The following is a 15,069-nucleotide window of genomic DNA, read 5'->3' as shown; positions in this document are numbered from 1 at the left end:
AGGCTCATCTTATATACCGGTGCAACTTATACACCAATGTTTTCTTTGAAACTCTTGGAAATGAGGAGGGGGGTGTGACTTACACAAAAGGGTGAGTTATAAGCTCGAAAATACAGTAATTGGCACACAGCTGTTCTTTGGGCACAAAACGGAAAAAGTTAGCTTTTCGGTGCTTGTCATATGGAGTGAAGCAGTTTCTGGACTTTGTGAAGCAAAGGTCGACTTTACATTTATAGCGACAGGGGAAATGCAAAAACGCCCATGTACAGTGCACTGGTTGTACACTAAAAAACCCCCAGGTGGTCAAAATTGATGCTTAGTCCCCCACTACAGCGTGCCTCGTAATCATATCGTGGTTTGGCACGTAAAGCCGCATAATTTAATTTTTTTTAATCTCTTACAACAAACATTCTGTTTTTGTTTGTTTTTTAATTGCCTGTGTACATATGAAGGGCATGCCCCCAATCAGCGGAAACATGTTTCTGCCAAGCTATAAGTCTCGATCGAAGATGGCCCCTCCTTGTAAAGCATGGACCATGGCAGAAACTAAATGCGCCACTGCAGAGAAAGAACATAGGGCTCACCAAACTAACGAGCACAATAGATTGGAGGAACAGGTCACTGTTGTCAGGAAAACGATGTAGTGTTTGCTTGCAAGAACAAGGCCCAGTGATTTCAAAAGCCACTGCTGCAACTTTGCTGCAGGGTCTGAGCAGCACTGCAGTACCCTTTTCTTTTTTTTTTACTATTAATGTAATTCTTCTGTTCCCTTTGGTATTGGCATGTCATGTTCACAAATATTCTAAGTGTTCATACCAGTATTTAACTATGTCCAAAGAATTTGTAGGGCCCTTTTAGTGTCTTATGTGCCCTGGTTGTATGCCTATGTGATGCGACCTCTATGTAATAAACATACCGTGTTGAGAGTGTAATATAAAATTTTGACTCCATGCAGAACCTCAGCACAGCAGTGGAGATGCAGAGTTCCAGCTGCTTGAAGCAGCAAAAGCTGGAGATCTTGACATTGTGAAGGTGTGTCTTTATTTCTGCCTTTGATAATGTATTTATAGTTTAACTATTAGTGTGCATAACCTTGCTTATTTTGTAATTATTTTTGATGTATTGTTTACAGCAGAATCTCGGTGTTGCGGTCACGCCTGATGCGAAGTTTTTAAAAGTCTCACCCCAAATCCATTAGCTTCCAGTGTGCTAAATTTTTAGTGTTGCAAACCGTTTTTTGTACTGTAGTGGATGTTACGAACAATCAAGCCACTATGCGATCCTTTGCAAGGGGGCCTCCATGCACCAGTAGCACCAGACACTGGCTGTTGTCAGGCCAGCAGAGCAGCCACACGCATTTGCCGGTTATATTCCTGTTGCCATGACAACCTATGTCACTCCGTGTTTACTCCACCCCCATCCCCCAACAAAGTAAAAAAAAAAAGAAACTTTTGCTTTGTGTAGTATTATGCTACTTGCTGACCGTTTTAAAACACCTTGCAACTTTACAGGAGCTGGCAATCACATACAGTAGAGTCTTGCTGCATTTGCAAGATCTTCGATATCCGCTTCAATGGGTAGCATTACCTCAGTATTCCACATCTTCCATTGTCTTCAGTAGCTGATCACAATTAGAAACTTTTCTACCTTTGCGCCTGTCAAATCGCACGATATGAAGTAGCTTCACCGCCACAACGAGAAGCAAACAGATTTCCTTATCTTGCGCAAATCATGTTCTAATCACCATCATGTAGCAGCTAGGACTAGGACACAGCAGCACAAGAAACTCGAGATAACCAGGTAGATATTGTGTCATATGTAAGAGGCATGCGGCGTAGAAAGGAAGAAGGTGATGTGCACGTATCAGTTTGAACGGCATGAACCCTCGAGGCGCGTGACCCAAGCTGTGATCGAGGGAGAAGCAGCGCCGAGCTGGCATTATCGATGTGGCTCTGGGCCAAGAAGGTACTAGCATCAGCATCGCACTGGCGACGGGAGCCATGGAGGTTCGGTCAAGTCCGTGACGCTGGCGGTCCAGGGTGTGGCCGTTGGACCTCGGTGACGTTCGAGCGAGGCTCCTTGGACCTGCTGCAGGCAGTACCAGTCACTCCAGAAAGGATCCCCCTTCAGAGGCAGACCAGCACGTACGATAGTCCCCAGGGCATCTCGTCGGCACTCGAAGTAGCAGCGGAACCCGGAGTCAGGCTTAACCGGTGGTGAGGCCGGGGTGCCACGTCACTGACGGAGTTCGGGACACCGGCATCGGGGACGGACGTGTTGACTGGCCAACACCAAGGCAGCAACGTTTACTGAGTTGGCAAGAACACTGACTATGATGAAGATCCGACACGCATCAGACACGGAAGATACGTGCGATGACAAAAGTCTGTAAGAACGCTCCTTTCTGATAGCGTCGCAGCCATAGGCTAGAGTTGCCCGACTCTCACATAGAAAATGCCAAGGACTATCGTAAACGGGGATAAGGACATGTTTGGGCTACATAAGGGTTGCCATTCCTTCATTGAGTTTTATTTTGAGTCAATTGAGTCTTGAGTGCAATTAAAATCTATTTGCTCTGCTGCTCTGCATCTCCCAACCTCATCTCTCGTTACATCCGCGCGCCCCAAGATTGGTGACACGCGACATATTGAAATGTCGGCCTCGAAACATGCGAGGTGCGCAGCTTGCTGCGGCCAAAATGTGTGTGAACTAAGTGTGCCAGGGATTCAAATTCACGTGAGCCAATGGGAGTGCTCCCGGTGCACCAACTGCAGTAACGAATCGCGACACTAGCTTTCCCTTTTTGCGCTCGCTTTTGTTGCTTTTATTTCTGCATGGCGAAATACAGTGCTGCGGCTATTTCAGTCTACGATCTCTCATGTTCACCATGATACCAAGATGGGCGGTGCAGCGTCAACGGAAAGCTACATTTGTGTGACCAGTGGTGTGATAGAACCTCCCGAAACCAGATTTTTTTCCTGGTTTTGAAGATAATACGCTAAAAACGTGCAATTTTCTCAAATTATGCTGCTTATTTCTTCAAAATATTTCACCGTGAGATGAAAGCTTTCGGCAAACAAAATAAATAATAAATAATTCCGAGTAAGTTGGTCATCTTATTGCTGTCTCTCTCTTTAATTTACGAATTTTTTAACGTTTTTGGGTGATGCAAATTTTGGGGGATACGATTTTTTGCGTCATCCCGATAGATTCGTATCGTCAAGCTTCTACTGTATTTACCGTGTACATTCAGTAAAACATACATGCTTCAGTTAAGGAGAGACGCTATATATTGCAGCCTTTGTTCTTATATGGCATAAGTAATTACTGCAGATTCATGCCGTATTGACATAATGCCTACCTAATGACTAATGCATTTTGAATGTAAAACCTTGCGTATAGATGCACGGTACACTCACTCAGTGGGAAACTTGCTTCAGTTGTTTTGGTGCACTCTTTATATACTATTGCCTAGTATATTGGACAACACGTTAAAAGATGTTATTGAAGGAGCTAAAGATAAAGGAGGGATGTTATTGAAGGTCTTGGAATGATGTTGAGCCCTCAGCTTCGTAGCTGATTTCAAAATAAAACTCTCGCAAATGCAGTGTACCCTTCATCTGTACTACAAAGGAGCAGAAAAACCATCCCTGTGAGAGTTAATACTCCTGTTTATTGGGCCAGCCATAATGTTCAAGAACCACCTCCCGAGGACAAACCAGCTACCACTCAAACCAGTATGGAAAGCACACCATAGGCCCACCACACACTTCAGAACCCTCGAATGTTGATGTCATTCCACAATGACGAAGGCTGGCTGGTAAAGTTTTTACTTGTTGCTGCATTCAACCAATTCAGCCAAGAAACAGCAACCAACAACGAAAAACTAAGATGCATACTTATCCAAAAGGGTGGTGCTAGAACATATGAAAATTGAGAAGCATTTCTGGTATTACAGCACGATTTCCACTGTGGGCTGCTTGAGATGTGCACCAAAATAAATCACCTTGATCAAGCTGAACGAACAATGCAGTCTAGCTCTCTGCCTCATGCATGAAAGACATATGACACACCTATTTCAGCCGAATGGATCCATGCGTGATATTGAAGAAGTTGCTTCCCCTCATCTACAGCAAATCAACAGATGAAACGAGGCATGCATCAAAATGCGCAGAAGAAATATCGCACAGTCACCTATTGTACACTCGTTAGCTAGAAAGAAGTGCGACATCCTTGTTGGTAAGGTGTACCAACACTATGCTTATGGACAAGGTACCGGACTGTGCAAACCTTGTGCTCGTTTGTCTGCCACTATTCCAGCTTGCCCATATCAATATCATGTTAGGCCATGAATGACTGCCAAGTAAAACAGCACTCAGCGAAGGGTTGATCACATGATGATCCACATGAGCAACCACAAAAACGGCTTCAGAACTGCAAGGCAGTCTACACATACATGTTTACTTTTGTGTTTAAAGAGGCAGGCAACGCAATCTTGAGCTAGAAAGTTGTGCAACACCTGTGCAGCATGTTGTCACTCCACTGGACACATGCATGGCTAGAGCCTGGACTTGTGGATCAGCATTCCTCTCTGTGTTTACACGACCTCATGCTTGGGGGTTGACTTTCTGCAGAAATACAGTGCCAGTGCTAATCTGAGAAGTTCAAATCACCTTCTTAAGGGGGGACGCGGCTTTTGCATATTGAAAAATGGCCAAAAAATCAAATTTTTGAAAATCACATTTTCGATTACTCTTTTTCTGATTCCGAAATATCGTCACTGCAAACCACGCAGAAGTACCCTAAAAAAATTATTTCATCAGCCAAGGTGGCGAAAAATTTCGCGGAAATAAAGAACAAACAGAATTTTTCAAGCCACAACATCTCCGGAACGGCGCAACCAAGCGCCGCCATCTTGGGTCTCGTTAAAAAGTGCATTTCTCCGTCTTCAAATTTGCCGCTTCAGCTACCTCCTCCATACAGAAACAAGCACACAAAAAGCAAATGATTGAAGGTTGTGCCGGAGTCTGCGATTGGCCGCGCCCGCCACTTGACTCCAGCGCGGTTCACCATTGGTCCGGCGCTCGCGTCGTCTGCTCGGCTCTTCGCACCTTGCGAGTCTGGAAGTCTCCTCTGGCCGTAATCTCGACGTGTCAAAACGGATGGTACGCGGACATCGCAGTAGCGTAGCCGATCCCTGCATTTGTGGACGTCTCAGACCCGCAGCTAAGCATACCGAGCATCGGCGGTGTGGACATCGCTACCAAAATTCGCGTGCAGAATCCGGACACACGGCTAAGCCTTTCAGCACTCAGTGTTTCCGACCAATCACATCGCGCACGCAATCCTCGGACTTGCCGCTAAGCATTTCGCGCATAGGAGTCTCCAACTCGGCGATCAAGCACATCGCGCGCGGACATCTCGGACTCTCGCCTAAGCACAAGAAATAAGCATCGGCACCTCCGACTGCGCGACTACATAGTACATTGAGTGTCGACTCTTAGAGCCCGCGTCTAGGCATTTCGTGCATTGGCACCTCGGACTGCGTGGCTAGGTACTTCGTGCTTCGGCACCTCGGACTGCACAACTAAGCACATCCGAGTGTCGACTCCTCGGGCCCGCGGCTACTAATTTCGTGTGTCGGCACCTCGGACTCCGTGACTAAGAACACAGTGTGTCGACTCCTCGAGCCCCCGACTACGCATTTTGCGCATCGGCACCTCGGACTGCACGGCTAGGTGCTTCGTGCGTCGGCACCTCGACCTGCGCGAATCAGAGGGCAGAGACCCAAAAGGTCACCTGTAAGCAAACACAGCAAAAACTACAATACTGGTGCATTTTGAGAGATGTGAACTGCTCCAGAAACTTTGAGAGACGTTTTCTAAAAAGTGTGTTTTGGGCACTCTGCATCGACTGTGGAAAGGGCAGCATGGGAATGCCTGGACCAATTTTGATCCTGTCTGTTTTGATGTATTCCCTGAAGTGTGCTTGAGGGTATGACAGTCTTCAATATATTGCTGAGGGTTTAGTTTTGATTCTGCATGCTAATTTGTGAGTGACAAGTTCTGGTACAATTGGAAAAAGTGAACATGATGTTCTGTGTAAAAAGGAAATAAAGCAGTTAAAAAATTTTTGGAACTGTTGTACCCTGTAGTGCTCTTTTGAGCAAAGATTAAAACTACAGGAAGCTCCCTGGCATGTTTTGTTACAGTGCCAGGTTTTTTCCACAGGCGGAACACATGTAACATTTTGTAACTTGAAAACTAGTCAAGATATCGTAATGAAACTGTATATATCTTTATTTCAGACACTTTTGAGTGTGGCTGCCAAATTTCGTTGGTCTAGGTCAAAGAACAAAAAAGTTAGCTCTGATCGCCACCTCTCCCCTTAACAGAGCAAGACAAAGATGTATTGACAACCCATTAGCAGCCTTTGCAACTTGCAAGACAAATGTCTAAGCACTCGGAGCATATATGCCGAAAACAATGGGTGCATCAGCTAAGTCTGCTGTTCTAAAATCAGCCATGCCAGCGGGGCTTCATGACCATAATAGTGTTTGAAGAACCTTATTAACCACCATGTGTGTTGATTTCATTGGCTTGGCAACTCGCACACAGCCTAAAAGGGGGAAGTCAGTTTTGCCCGAAAGGTGAAGCATTGATAGCGAAAGTAAAGTATTAGACAACTATACAAAGTAGGGCTCATAGTTTTATAGGCTGTAGAAATGGCAGTCAACATTCAGTTACTAACTGAGCAAGCTTGGTGTTATGCATGGACAGACAAGCATGACCTTACTCAATGACTGCAAGCACTCACTATCACAACACTGGCATGGTGAGCGCCAGCAATGGGAAGTGAATGCCTTGTTCTGCCTTTCACTTCACCATTTCAACGGTGCCGCATCTCCAAAACTCGATTACACGACCTCCACACAGATGAGCTCCGACATACGAGGGCCATGCTCAGTTATGTGAACAGCCATGCGCAGCCACAGTCAGGCTAGAGAAGACGTGCGTACCTGCCATGGTAGCATGGTAGCTGTGGTGTTGCACTACTACGCCCGAGGGCATGGAATCGAATCCGGGGCACAGCTGCCGCATTTTGAAGGAGGTGCAATGCAAAAATGCCCACCTACCATGCATTGGGTGCACATTAAAGAATCCCAGGTGGTCAAAGTTAACCCGGAGTCCTCCACTACGGCGTGCCTCATAATAAAATCGTTGTTTTGGCATGTAAAACCCCAGAATGTAATTTTAAAGACACATGCTCTCCTACCATAGCATGCATTGGATCACGTGACCTCCATCATTGGGCACATGGGAAAGTGGCATTAAGCCCCCCTTTTCCTCAGCTCACCAGTGCAAAACAAGCCACCATGCCTTCTTACCTGCAGCATACAATGCGTGGGCCACTTATTATCCCCATCACTTGGACTTTATTCGGAAAATCATAGCGATGGCAAAAATGCACCTGGACTGTCCATTTTTGATTAACCCCTAATTGCCAATGACGAGGTAACTTGTCATCAGAACAAGCCTTCTCTGGTCCCAATGTCAAGCTAACTCGTGATCTTTTCACAATTTTTGCATATGTGTATGTGTGCAGTTTCTTGTAATTTTGACAAATAAATAATAAAACAATGACTTTTGCTATATTTTTCAATGAGATCAGTAAAAATGCGATAGGCATTCCTGGTATCATATTTTTCAGGAAAAGTTGATGCAATATATGCAGGTCTAAAAAAAATTTCACACTTCAAAAAAATTTGGAGTACGCTTAAGCTTCCCCTTTAAAGGGCCCATCACCAGGTCTAGCCATTTTGAGCTGACAAGCGCAGAGAATGCATTGCACGATAACGATCGTATCTGCAAAGTATTACATCGCTACGCGCCCCGGAAAGATCTGAAATTTCAAACCGAACGCCGTTTTTCCTTCTCTTCACGGCCACTGCACTCCAAGCCGGAGGATGACGTACTCGTGTGCCTGTGCCTACGTTACTCGTGTCCGCAGTGTGATTTCGCTCGTGGTGACACGTGACTTCGAGAATTATTCAAGACAACATCTGTTATCTGTGTGATCTGTTGCTTGAATTGACGAATTGAAGTTTAGAGAAATAATAAAACACACGAATGGAATTTCTGCGGGTTTTTTGCTTTACTTCGCACCGAATCAAGACAGATGTACTTCCGCTTCGTCTGCTTGTTCCCACGGTCGTGCATTCACGTGCATAGGTACCGAAACTGTGCCATTTTCTACTGTGCTCCAGCAGCGTGATCATGCTCTGGGATCCGCTTGTTCTGCCTCAGTATTCGTGCAGCACTGAATTATACCCCTAGTCATGTTTCCTTGTGCACAGCACGCAAACGAGACAGCAGCTCGCATGTGATGCCGTGAGCAGAAGTGCATTTAAATGAACATATGCGTTACGCGATCCTCGAGGTCCGGTATAGGAGAACGCAGGGGAGGAATTTCGCTTGCAGAGGCTAGACTGGGTGAGTGAAGGGAGCGTCTTGCTTGGCAGTAGAGCCTGCCTGCTGAAATCATGGGTTCCTGGCACTGAATTATTTCTGTCTCGGCTATTAATGAGCCGATTTGAAAAATTTTTGCGGCAGAACACTGCCTAGAGGGCACGTAACAACTTCCAGTGTATAACCAAAATTTGCTATGGGGCCTGGTGAGGGGCCCTTTAACAGTGGCGCATGGTACCATTCAAAGATCCCTTACTGCTTCTCACACTTCCTTGCAACTGCAGTTTATGTAACCGTAATGTTTACCAGGAAACACTGGTGGCGAACACTGTGCTTGAAGGTGAGCTTTCTGGTAGAAACGCAACCTCTTGCGTGGGCTGATCCCGGAGGTAGTGCACGGCCGTGCTGAAAAAATTTTAAGGTTTCTGTTATTTTTTCGCACTTTTAATATTTTTATTTTAATATTTACAATATTTAAGCTCGTTGAGCTGGGATGACATACTCTCCTCTTCATTACCTGATAATGCCTATGACCGTTTTATTAAGATCGTGTGCACAGTATACCAAAAGCATTTTCCTTACAGGCACGTGAAAAAACCTAAACACGCTCGCAAGCCATGAATCTCCTCTAAACTAATCAAAATGATAAAAGAAAAGAATAGGCTGTACCATGTGTTTTTGAATGGCCGTGACCCAGATGCGTTGAAGCAGTTTAAAAGATATCGAAATAACCTGACTAAACTGCAAAAACAAGCTAACTGCGATTATTACTACTCCATGTTCGATGGTATCGTTGATGCAAAACAGACTTGGAATAAGCTGAATTCTGTTATATCATCAAGGCGACCCGCCAGTACTATTAAAGAGCTCAAAGTTGGTAATAAGGTTTTTAAAGATGAAGTGCTTGCCAACAAATTTAATGATTACTTTGACTCTGTAGTTGAAAGCACTTATGATCGAGATGCCTTGATGTATTTGCCCACTCCCCTTACACATTCTTTGTATCTTGATGAGGCTGATGACATCGAAGTTTTTAATGAGTTCAAAAACTTTAGGCAAACTAAAGGTATGGATGTGTGCGGATTAAAAATACAGTGAAGTCCACTTATAACGATATCGAGAGAAACGAAAAATATGATCGTTATAACCGATGATCGCTAATCTGGACTGCAGTTATTTAAAAAAAAAGTGAACCTACCTTTGCAGCTCTGAACTCGAATTCGCTACTTGCTCTAAAGAATAGATGATGTAGAAAGTAGGCTGTGAAAAACAAACTTTATTTCTAGCGCCAATGATCGTGCGAAGCGTTAGGCGCGCCGAAATAGTCCGAAATCTGCACTTGCTTTTGCGGCAGCTTCAGCTTCACAACCGCGGTGTGCATGGATTCCAGCTGCTACACGAACACTGGCGGCAATCCTTTAGCATGCATAAAATCAATTAAGATACGGCCACACTAGCGACAAAAACACACACGACACGCCGCATGCGGCATGCGCCCGCGCGGCAGACGCGTGCGGGCAAGTCCACAGTCGCTTTTTGTGGCACGCGGCAACGGCCCGTGAAGTCCTGCGTTGTTTCGTTCCATTCGATACTTCTCATGACAATGCGCTCTCCGTTCTGCCCATTTTGTGTTCCATCGGAAGTGTCTGTGTTTTTTTGTGCCACTGCCGGCCACGCTCAGACCACGCTCAGGCATGTCTGATATGGACTAGGAGCTACTGGTGCTGTGAACACTATATAATACTTATTTGTTCTTTACTTGTGCGACGCCGACGTGCCAGAAAGCGGATGAGAAAGTTTTGGGTGCGGTACAAGGGCACTCAGGGCCAGGCGCACACTTGACTTCCCCGCCTTCACCAATTATTCACCTGTCATGCCAAACTGCTGTCCAATAATGTACCAGCGGTTGGCGCGCAGCTCCTTGTCCGACGTTCGATTTATCATAGAGGCACGCATATCCACGCACGGTTTCCATAGACGCCTCCATTGCGAGGCGACATCTCAGTAGCGGTGTGGTAAGGCTTAACAAAAACAGCCCCCTTGATTGTAAATGGCCTCTGAGATTTTACGGCGCGCGTGTCACTGTTCAATCTCAGAGCCCATAGATTATGATTCTTTGCTTATGCGACAGGTGGCGCCACAACAGCACGGCTCGTAAAGCGGCTCGCTTCTTATTGGTGCTCGTTTTGCGGCTGCCGCAAAAAAATGGGTCTCGCACCCATTTGCGCGTTTGCCGCGCGTTGCTGCCGCTTTTCGTGAATCTTTCCGCGCGCGACAGCACCGCTCGCCACGTGCAGCGTGTCGCACGCATTTTTGTCGCTAGTGTGGACGTACCTTTAAGGAGTCGATCGACGACAGTGCACTTTGCGTGGACATCGAGGTCGGGGTCAAGGAGCCACTGAATCTTGTTGTCACTGTCGCTTGCTGCCGTCGCCACCATCGCACAACTTTGCCGTCTGTCGAGACAGCATATCTTCGGCGATTGCCTCGTCGGTGACCTCATCGCAGAACGAGGCAGCACTGTCTGCAGTCAAAAACTCCTCCATCGACGCACCACCTGTGTTACCAGTAGGAACAAGCTCCCAGAGCTCGGTTATTTCAGCGGCTTCCATCGTGTGGTTTCAGTGGGTTGGGGAAGTTTGTCCTGATGCAAAAAGCCCGCCTTTTTGAAGCAGTTGTTTTCAAGATGGTTGATATCGTAGAATGGGCGAGCTCATACTTCTTCACGAGGGCGCTCACCTTGAAGCCGCGTCGAGAGTCCTGTGAAATATCCATCTTCGTGTCAAACAACACAGCTTTGCGCTTTGTCGGCGCCATCTTCGAACTGGGTTGCACCGTTGGTTGCACGCTGCTTAGGTGGCTTCAGCCTGCTATCGCGCTTGCTGAGAGAGAGAGAGACTGAGTGAGGGACGGGCGCCACCACGCCGCTTTGCTTGTCGCTTTTTTTTTCTTTCTCTCTCTTTCGGAGCGACTGTGACCGATGCGCACGAAGCAGCTAGCGCCATCATGTGGCGTGCTGCGCCAACTCAGGTACTCTCCTGTGTGCGGGCGCGCGGTAATGGCGGCAGATACGAACTTGCAGAGGTAAACATCGCCTCGTCTTGACATCGTTCATTTCAGGGAACTAAGTAACACAAATGTTACGATTATTTGGCACGGAAAACGCCGTCCAGACGGCGAAATTTTTATCGTTATATCCTATATGCGGTGAATAACCTATCGTTATGAATGTTTTTTTTCCCATAGACCTAATGCATAAAATGACACTCTCATGTCGACCCATCGTTATAACCGATATATCGTCATATGTGGCATCGTTATAAGTGGACTGCACTGTACAACCAATTCTTTTTGTTATCGACCTGCTCACTCCATGCCTCACTCACATTTACATCTCCTTAACCTCTGGCATTTTTCCTCAACAGATGAAAATTGCAAGGGTAGCTGTGGTGTACAAAGGCGGAGAAAGGGAAAATTCAAGTAACTATAGACTAATCTCAATTCTTCCACTGTTTTCAAAAGATTTAAAAAAAAATTATTCTGCTTAGGGTGACTGCTTTCTTTAACTAGTATTCTGTTTTAACACCATGTCAATACGGCTTCAGGTCAGGCTGCTCGACTGAAACTGCTCTTCTTAACCCTTTAAGGGTCGATTTTTTTCTCCATATGCGACCGCCCCGGGTCGATTTTTTTTTTTTTATTGCATATTCAGATTCTTATTGGAGATTTATTTTGAAAAAAAAATCCTGTAATTTTTTTAGGATGTCCGTAAAGTGTTAAAAAATATTTTCTGTTGGTATACCTGCACTCTTCATTCATGAATAACAACAACAAAAAAGGAAATAAACTTATCATAATTAAAAATTTTATGCATTTTTATGCACATAGTTCAAGGCTTTGAAAATCCGCACACGAGAATATTTCCCAAGCCTCAAATGTTCCTGCTCTTACACGGATACGTATGTCCATAGCGTAATCGAACTGCGTAGGTGTGCGCACTCAAGAAAACTGTTTGATTGTGTGCCCATAAAAAAAAGCAACACGTGTGACAAACTTCCGCTAGTCTTCATCTTATCGCCAACCAGCTAGGGCAATTAGTTTTCGTGAGTCTTAAGAAAAAAAGAAAAGAAACGGAAACGCATGCACGGCGGCATCCTTCCTATGTGCACCCCTGTGAGCACTAAATGAGCGAGAAACAAGTGGTCGCCCTTTGAGCAACTAGGAACGAGATAGCCATCAGTTTCGCAAGAGCAAAAAGCCAAAACCGCCCGCTAAACAAAATCCAAACGGCCGTGCGCACGCCAATGCGTGAGCGGTGGTATATAGACGCGTGGGAGCAAACTAGCGCTAAAACAAACCATGCAACGAAAACCGAGAGAGGGAGGCATGCGAAAAAAAAATTCCCTGTATTCCCACATAGTGGCAACACATGACAGAAAAGAAAAAGTTAGGAAATTGGCGCGCTTTTTAAATGTACAGACGGTGCCGTAAATATACGGCATTGACCATTTTCGGACTTGTTCGCGGCGCTGTATATTTACGTCATTGACCGTCAAAGGGTTAAACAAAAGGAACTAATTTTAAAAAACATAGAGACAAGGAAACTAACATTGGGAGTATTCCTTGATTTCTCAAAAGCTTTCGACAGAATTAACCATGGAACACTATTAGAAAAATTGAACTGTTATGGTACACGCGGAATAGTTTTAGATTTAATAGGGAGTTACATAACCAACAGAAAGCAATGTGTATCAATAAATAGAAAAGTATCTTCATTTAAACTTGTTAAGCAAGGTGTGCCTCAAGGTAGCATATTGGTACCACTTCTATTTATCATTTAAATAAATGACATTGTGAATATTGATGACTCAATTAACTATATTATTTACACAGATGACAGTAGTTTATTTTTCTCAGGAAATAAGGAGGATGAACTCATGATTTTTGCAAATGAAATACTTGACAAAATATATAACTGGTCTGTAAAAAATTATCTGCAGTTAAATTGCTCCAAGACAAAAGCGGTCCTCTTTAGAGGGAAGTCCACGCCTTATGATCTCACCCAGTGCCTCACTCTCAATGACACGAAAATAGAACTTCCCACTACAGAAAAAACTTTGGGTGTTATACTGCATCAGAACAGCAAGTTGGGCCAGTTGGTTGGGATTCATGGTAAGGGTTGTGACAGCGCACCCAAGACAAGGACAACAGAAGGAATAAAATTCCTTCTATTCCTTTCATTCCTTCTGTTGTCCTTGTCTTGGGTGCACTGTCACAACCCTTACCATGAATCCCAACCAACTGGCCCAACTTACTGTTCTGATGCAGTATATGTCTAGTACTAAGGCAGCACCGTTTCGTCATTTTATTCCTTCTGTTGTCCTTGTCTTGGGTGCGCTGTTACAACCCTTACCATGAATTTGGGTGTTATCTTTCATAAATTGATGCTATGGGACCACCACACCGACTACTTACAAAATAAACTTAGTAAAGCATTGGGCATGTTGCACAGATTCCAGAGGCTACTACCAATACCACAAAAACTGAAGGTTTATAACACATTATTTGCTTCTCACCTGTGCTGTTGTGACCTCGTCTGGTCAAATAGTACTAAGAAATCATTAGGTAATTTAGTTTCACTTCAAAAGAATGCCTTACATGCCATTACAGACTTGCCTCACAATGCACATATGCGTGATATATTCCGAAAGTTTAAAATTTTATGAGTAGACCACCTTTACAAGTATCAACTTATGTGTTGTTTTAAACGTGGCATTATTAAGTGTACTAACCAGATCATAAACATTGCGAACTTGTAGCGGAATCCTTCTTTTTGCCTAAATCGATACACTGAACACTGGGAAGTCCCGCACCCTCGGACTAACTATGGCCTTCAAGCACTCTCCTACTGTCTTCCCTCAACACTTAACAAATATAATCTAAGTGATGTAAACATACGTCATATATCCAAGAGCACATTACTGCTAAAATTTCTGTGAATGTTAACTTTTTCTTTTGTCGCTTGAAAAGTATTGCTATGCCATTTCAAAATGTTCATTTCTGATTTTCTTGCATGTGTGTGTGTGTGTGTGTGTGTGCATATATACATTAACCTTGCCACAAGTATGCACAACAAATATGTTGCCATGTTGCTGCCTGTTGTTCACGGAGAGGCGGTACTAGTCAAGCTGCCGTTGTGCAGCTTTTATCCTGCCATTCCCACCGCTTTGTATACATCAGTGTACTTATGTGGTAAATAAACTTCTTCTCTTCTTCTTGTTGTAAGTCTGAGAAGATTCAACATAAAAGGAATACGCTGTCAGTGTTTTGTTTCATGGCATTTCTTTGTGGGATGGCATTCTCTAAATTCCGTGGAATAGGTTAAACTCTCAAGAATGTAAGACAAGGTAACGTATAAGCAACTTTAGTCATAGAATGGTGTGGCAATATAACCTGCATATACCGCATCTCATATAGCAAGCCGTGGCATATGCATCTACTTAAATATATACGGGAATTTTTGCTCATGGTAGATTTTCTGCGACCCGGGGCCCTTAACGCTGTCGCGTTAAAAATGTTGCGGAATTTGTCATGGCAGTTA

General features: G+C 44.6%; 1 protein-coding gene across 2 annotated transcripts in view; it reads left to right on the top strand.

The window, feature by feature from the left end:
- Positions 1-15,069, top strand: part of Tnks (tankyrase) — a 332,402-nt gene that overhangs the window by 164,105 nt on the left and 153,228 nt on the right. For both annotated transcript variants that reach the window (XM_075676418.1, XM_075676419.1), the window contains exon 11: positions 956-1,032. In XM_075676418.1, the coding sequence (XP_075532533.1) occupies positions 956-1,032 (77 nt within the window). The remainder of the gene's footprint in view (positions 1-955; positions 1,033-15,069) is intronic.

This window comes from Dermacentor variabilis, unplaced genomic scaffold (genome assembly GCF_050947875.1).
Source record: "Dermacentor variabilis isolate Ectoservices unplaced genomic scaffold, ASM5094787v1 scaffold_12, whole genome shotgun sequence".
In the NCBI taxonomy this organism is placed as follows: domain Eukaryota; kingdom Metazoa; phylum Arthropoda; class Arachnida; order Ixodida; family Ixodidae; genus Dermacentor; species Dermacentor variabilis.
This window is presented reverse-complemented; position numbering and strand designations above follow the sequence as displayed.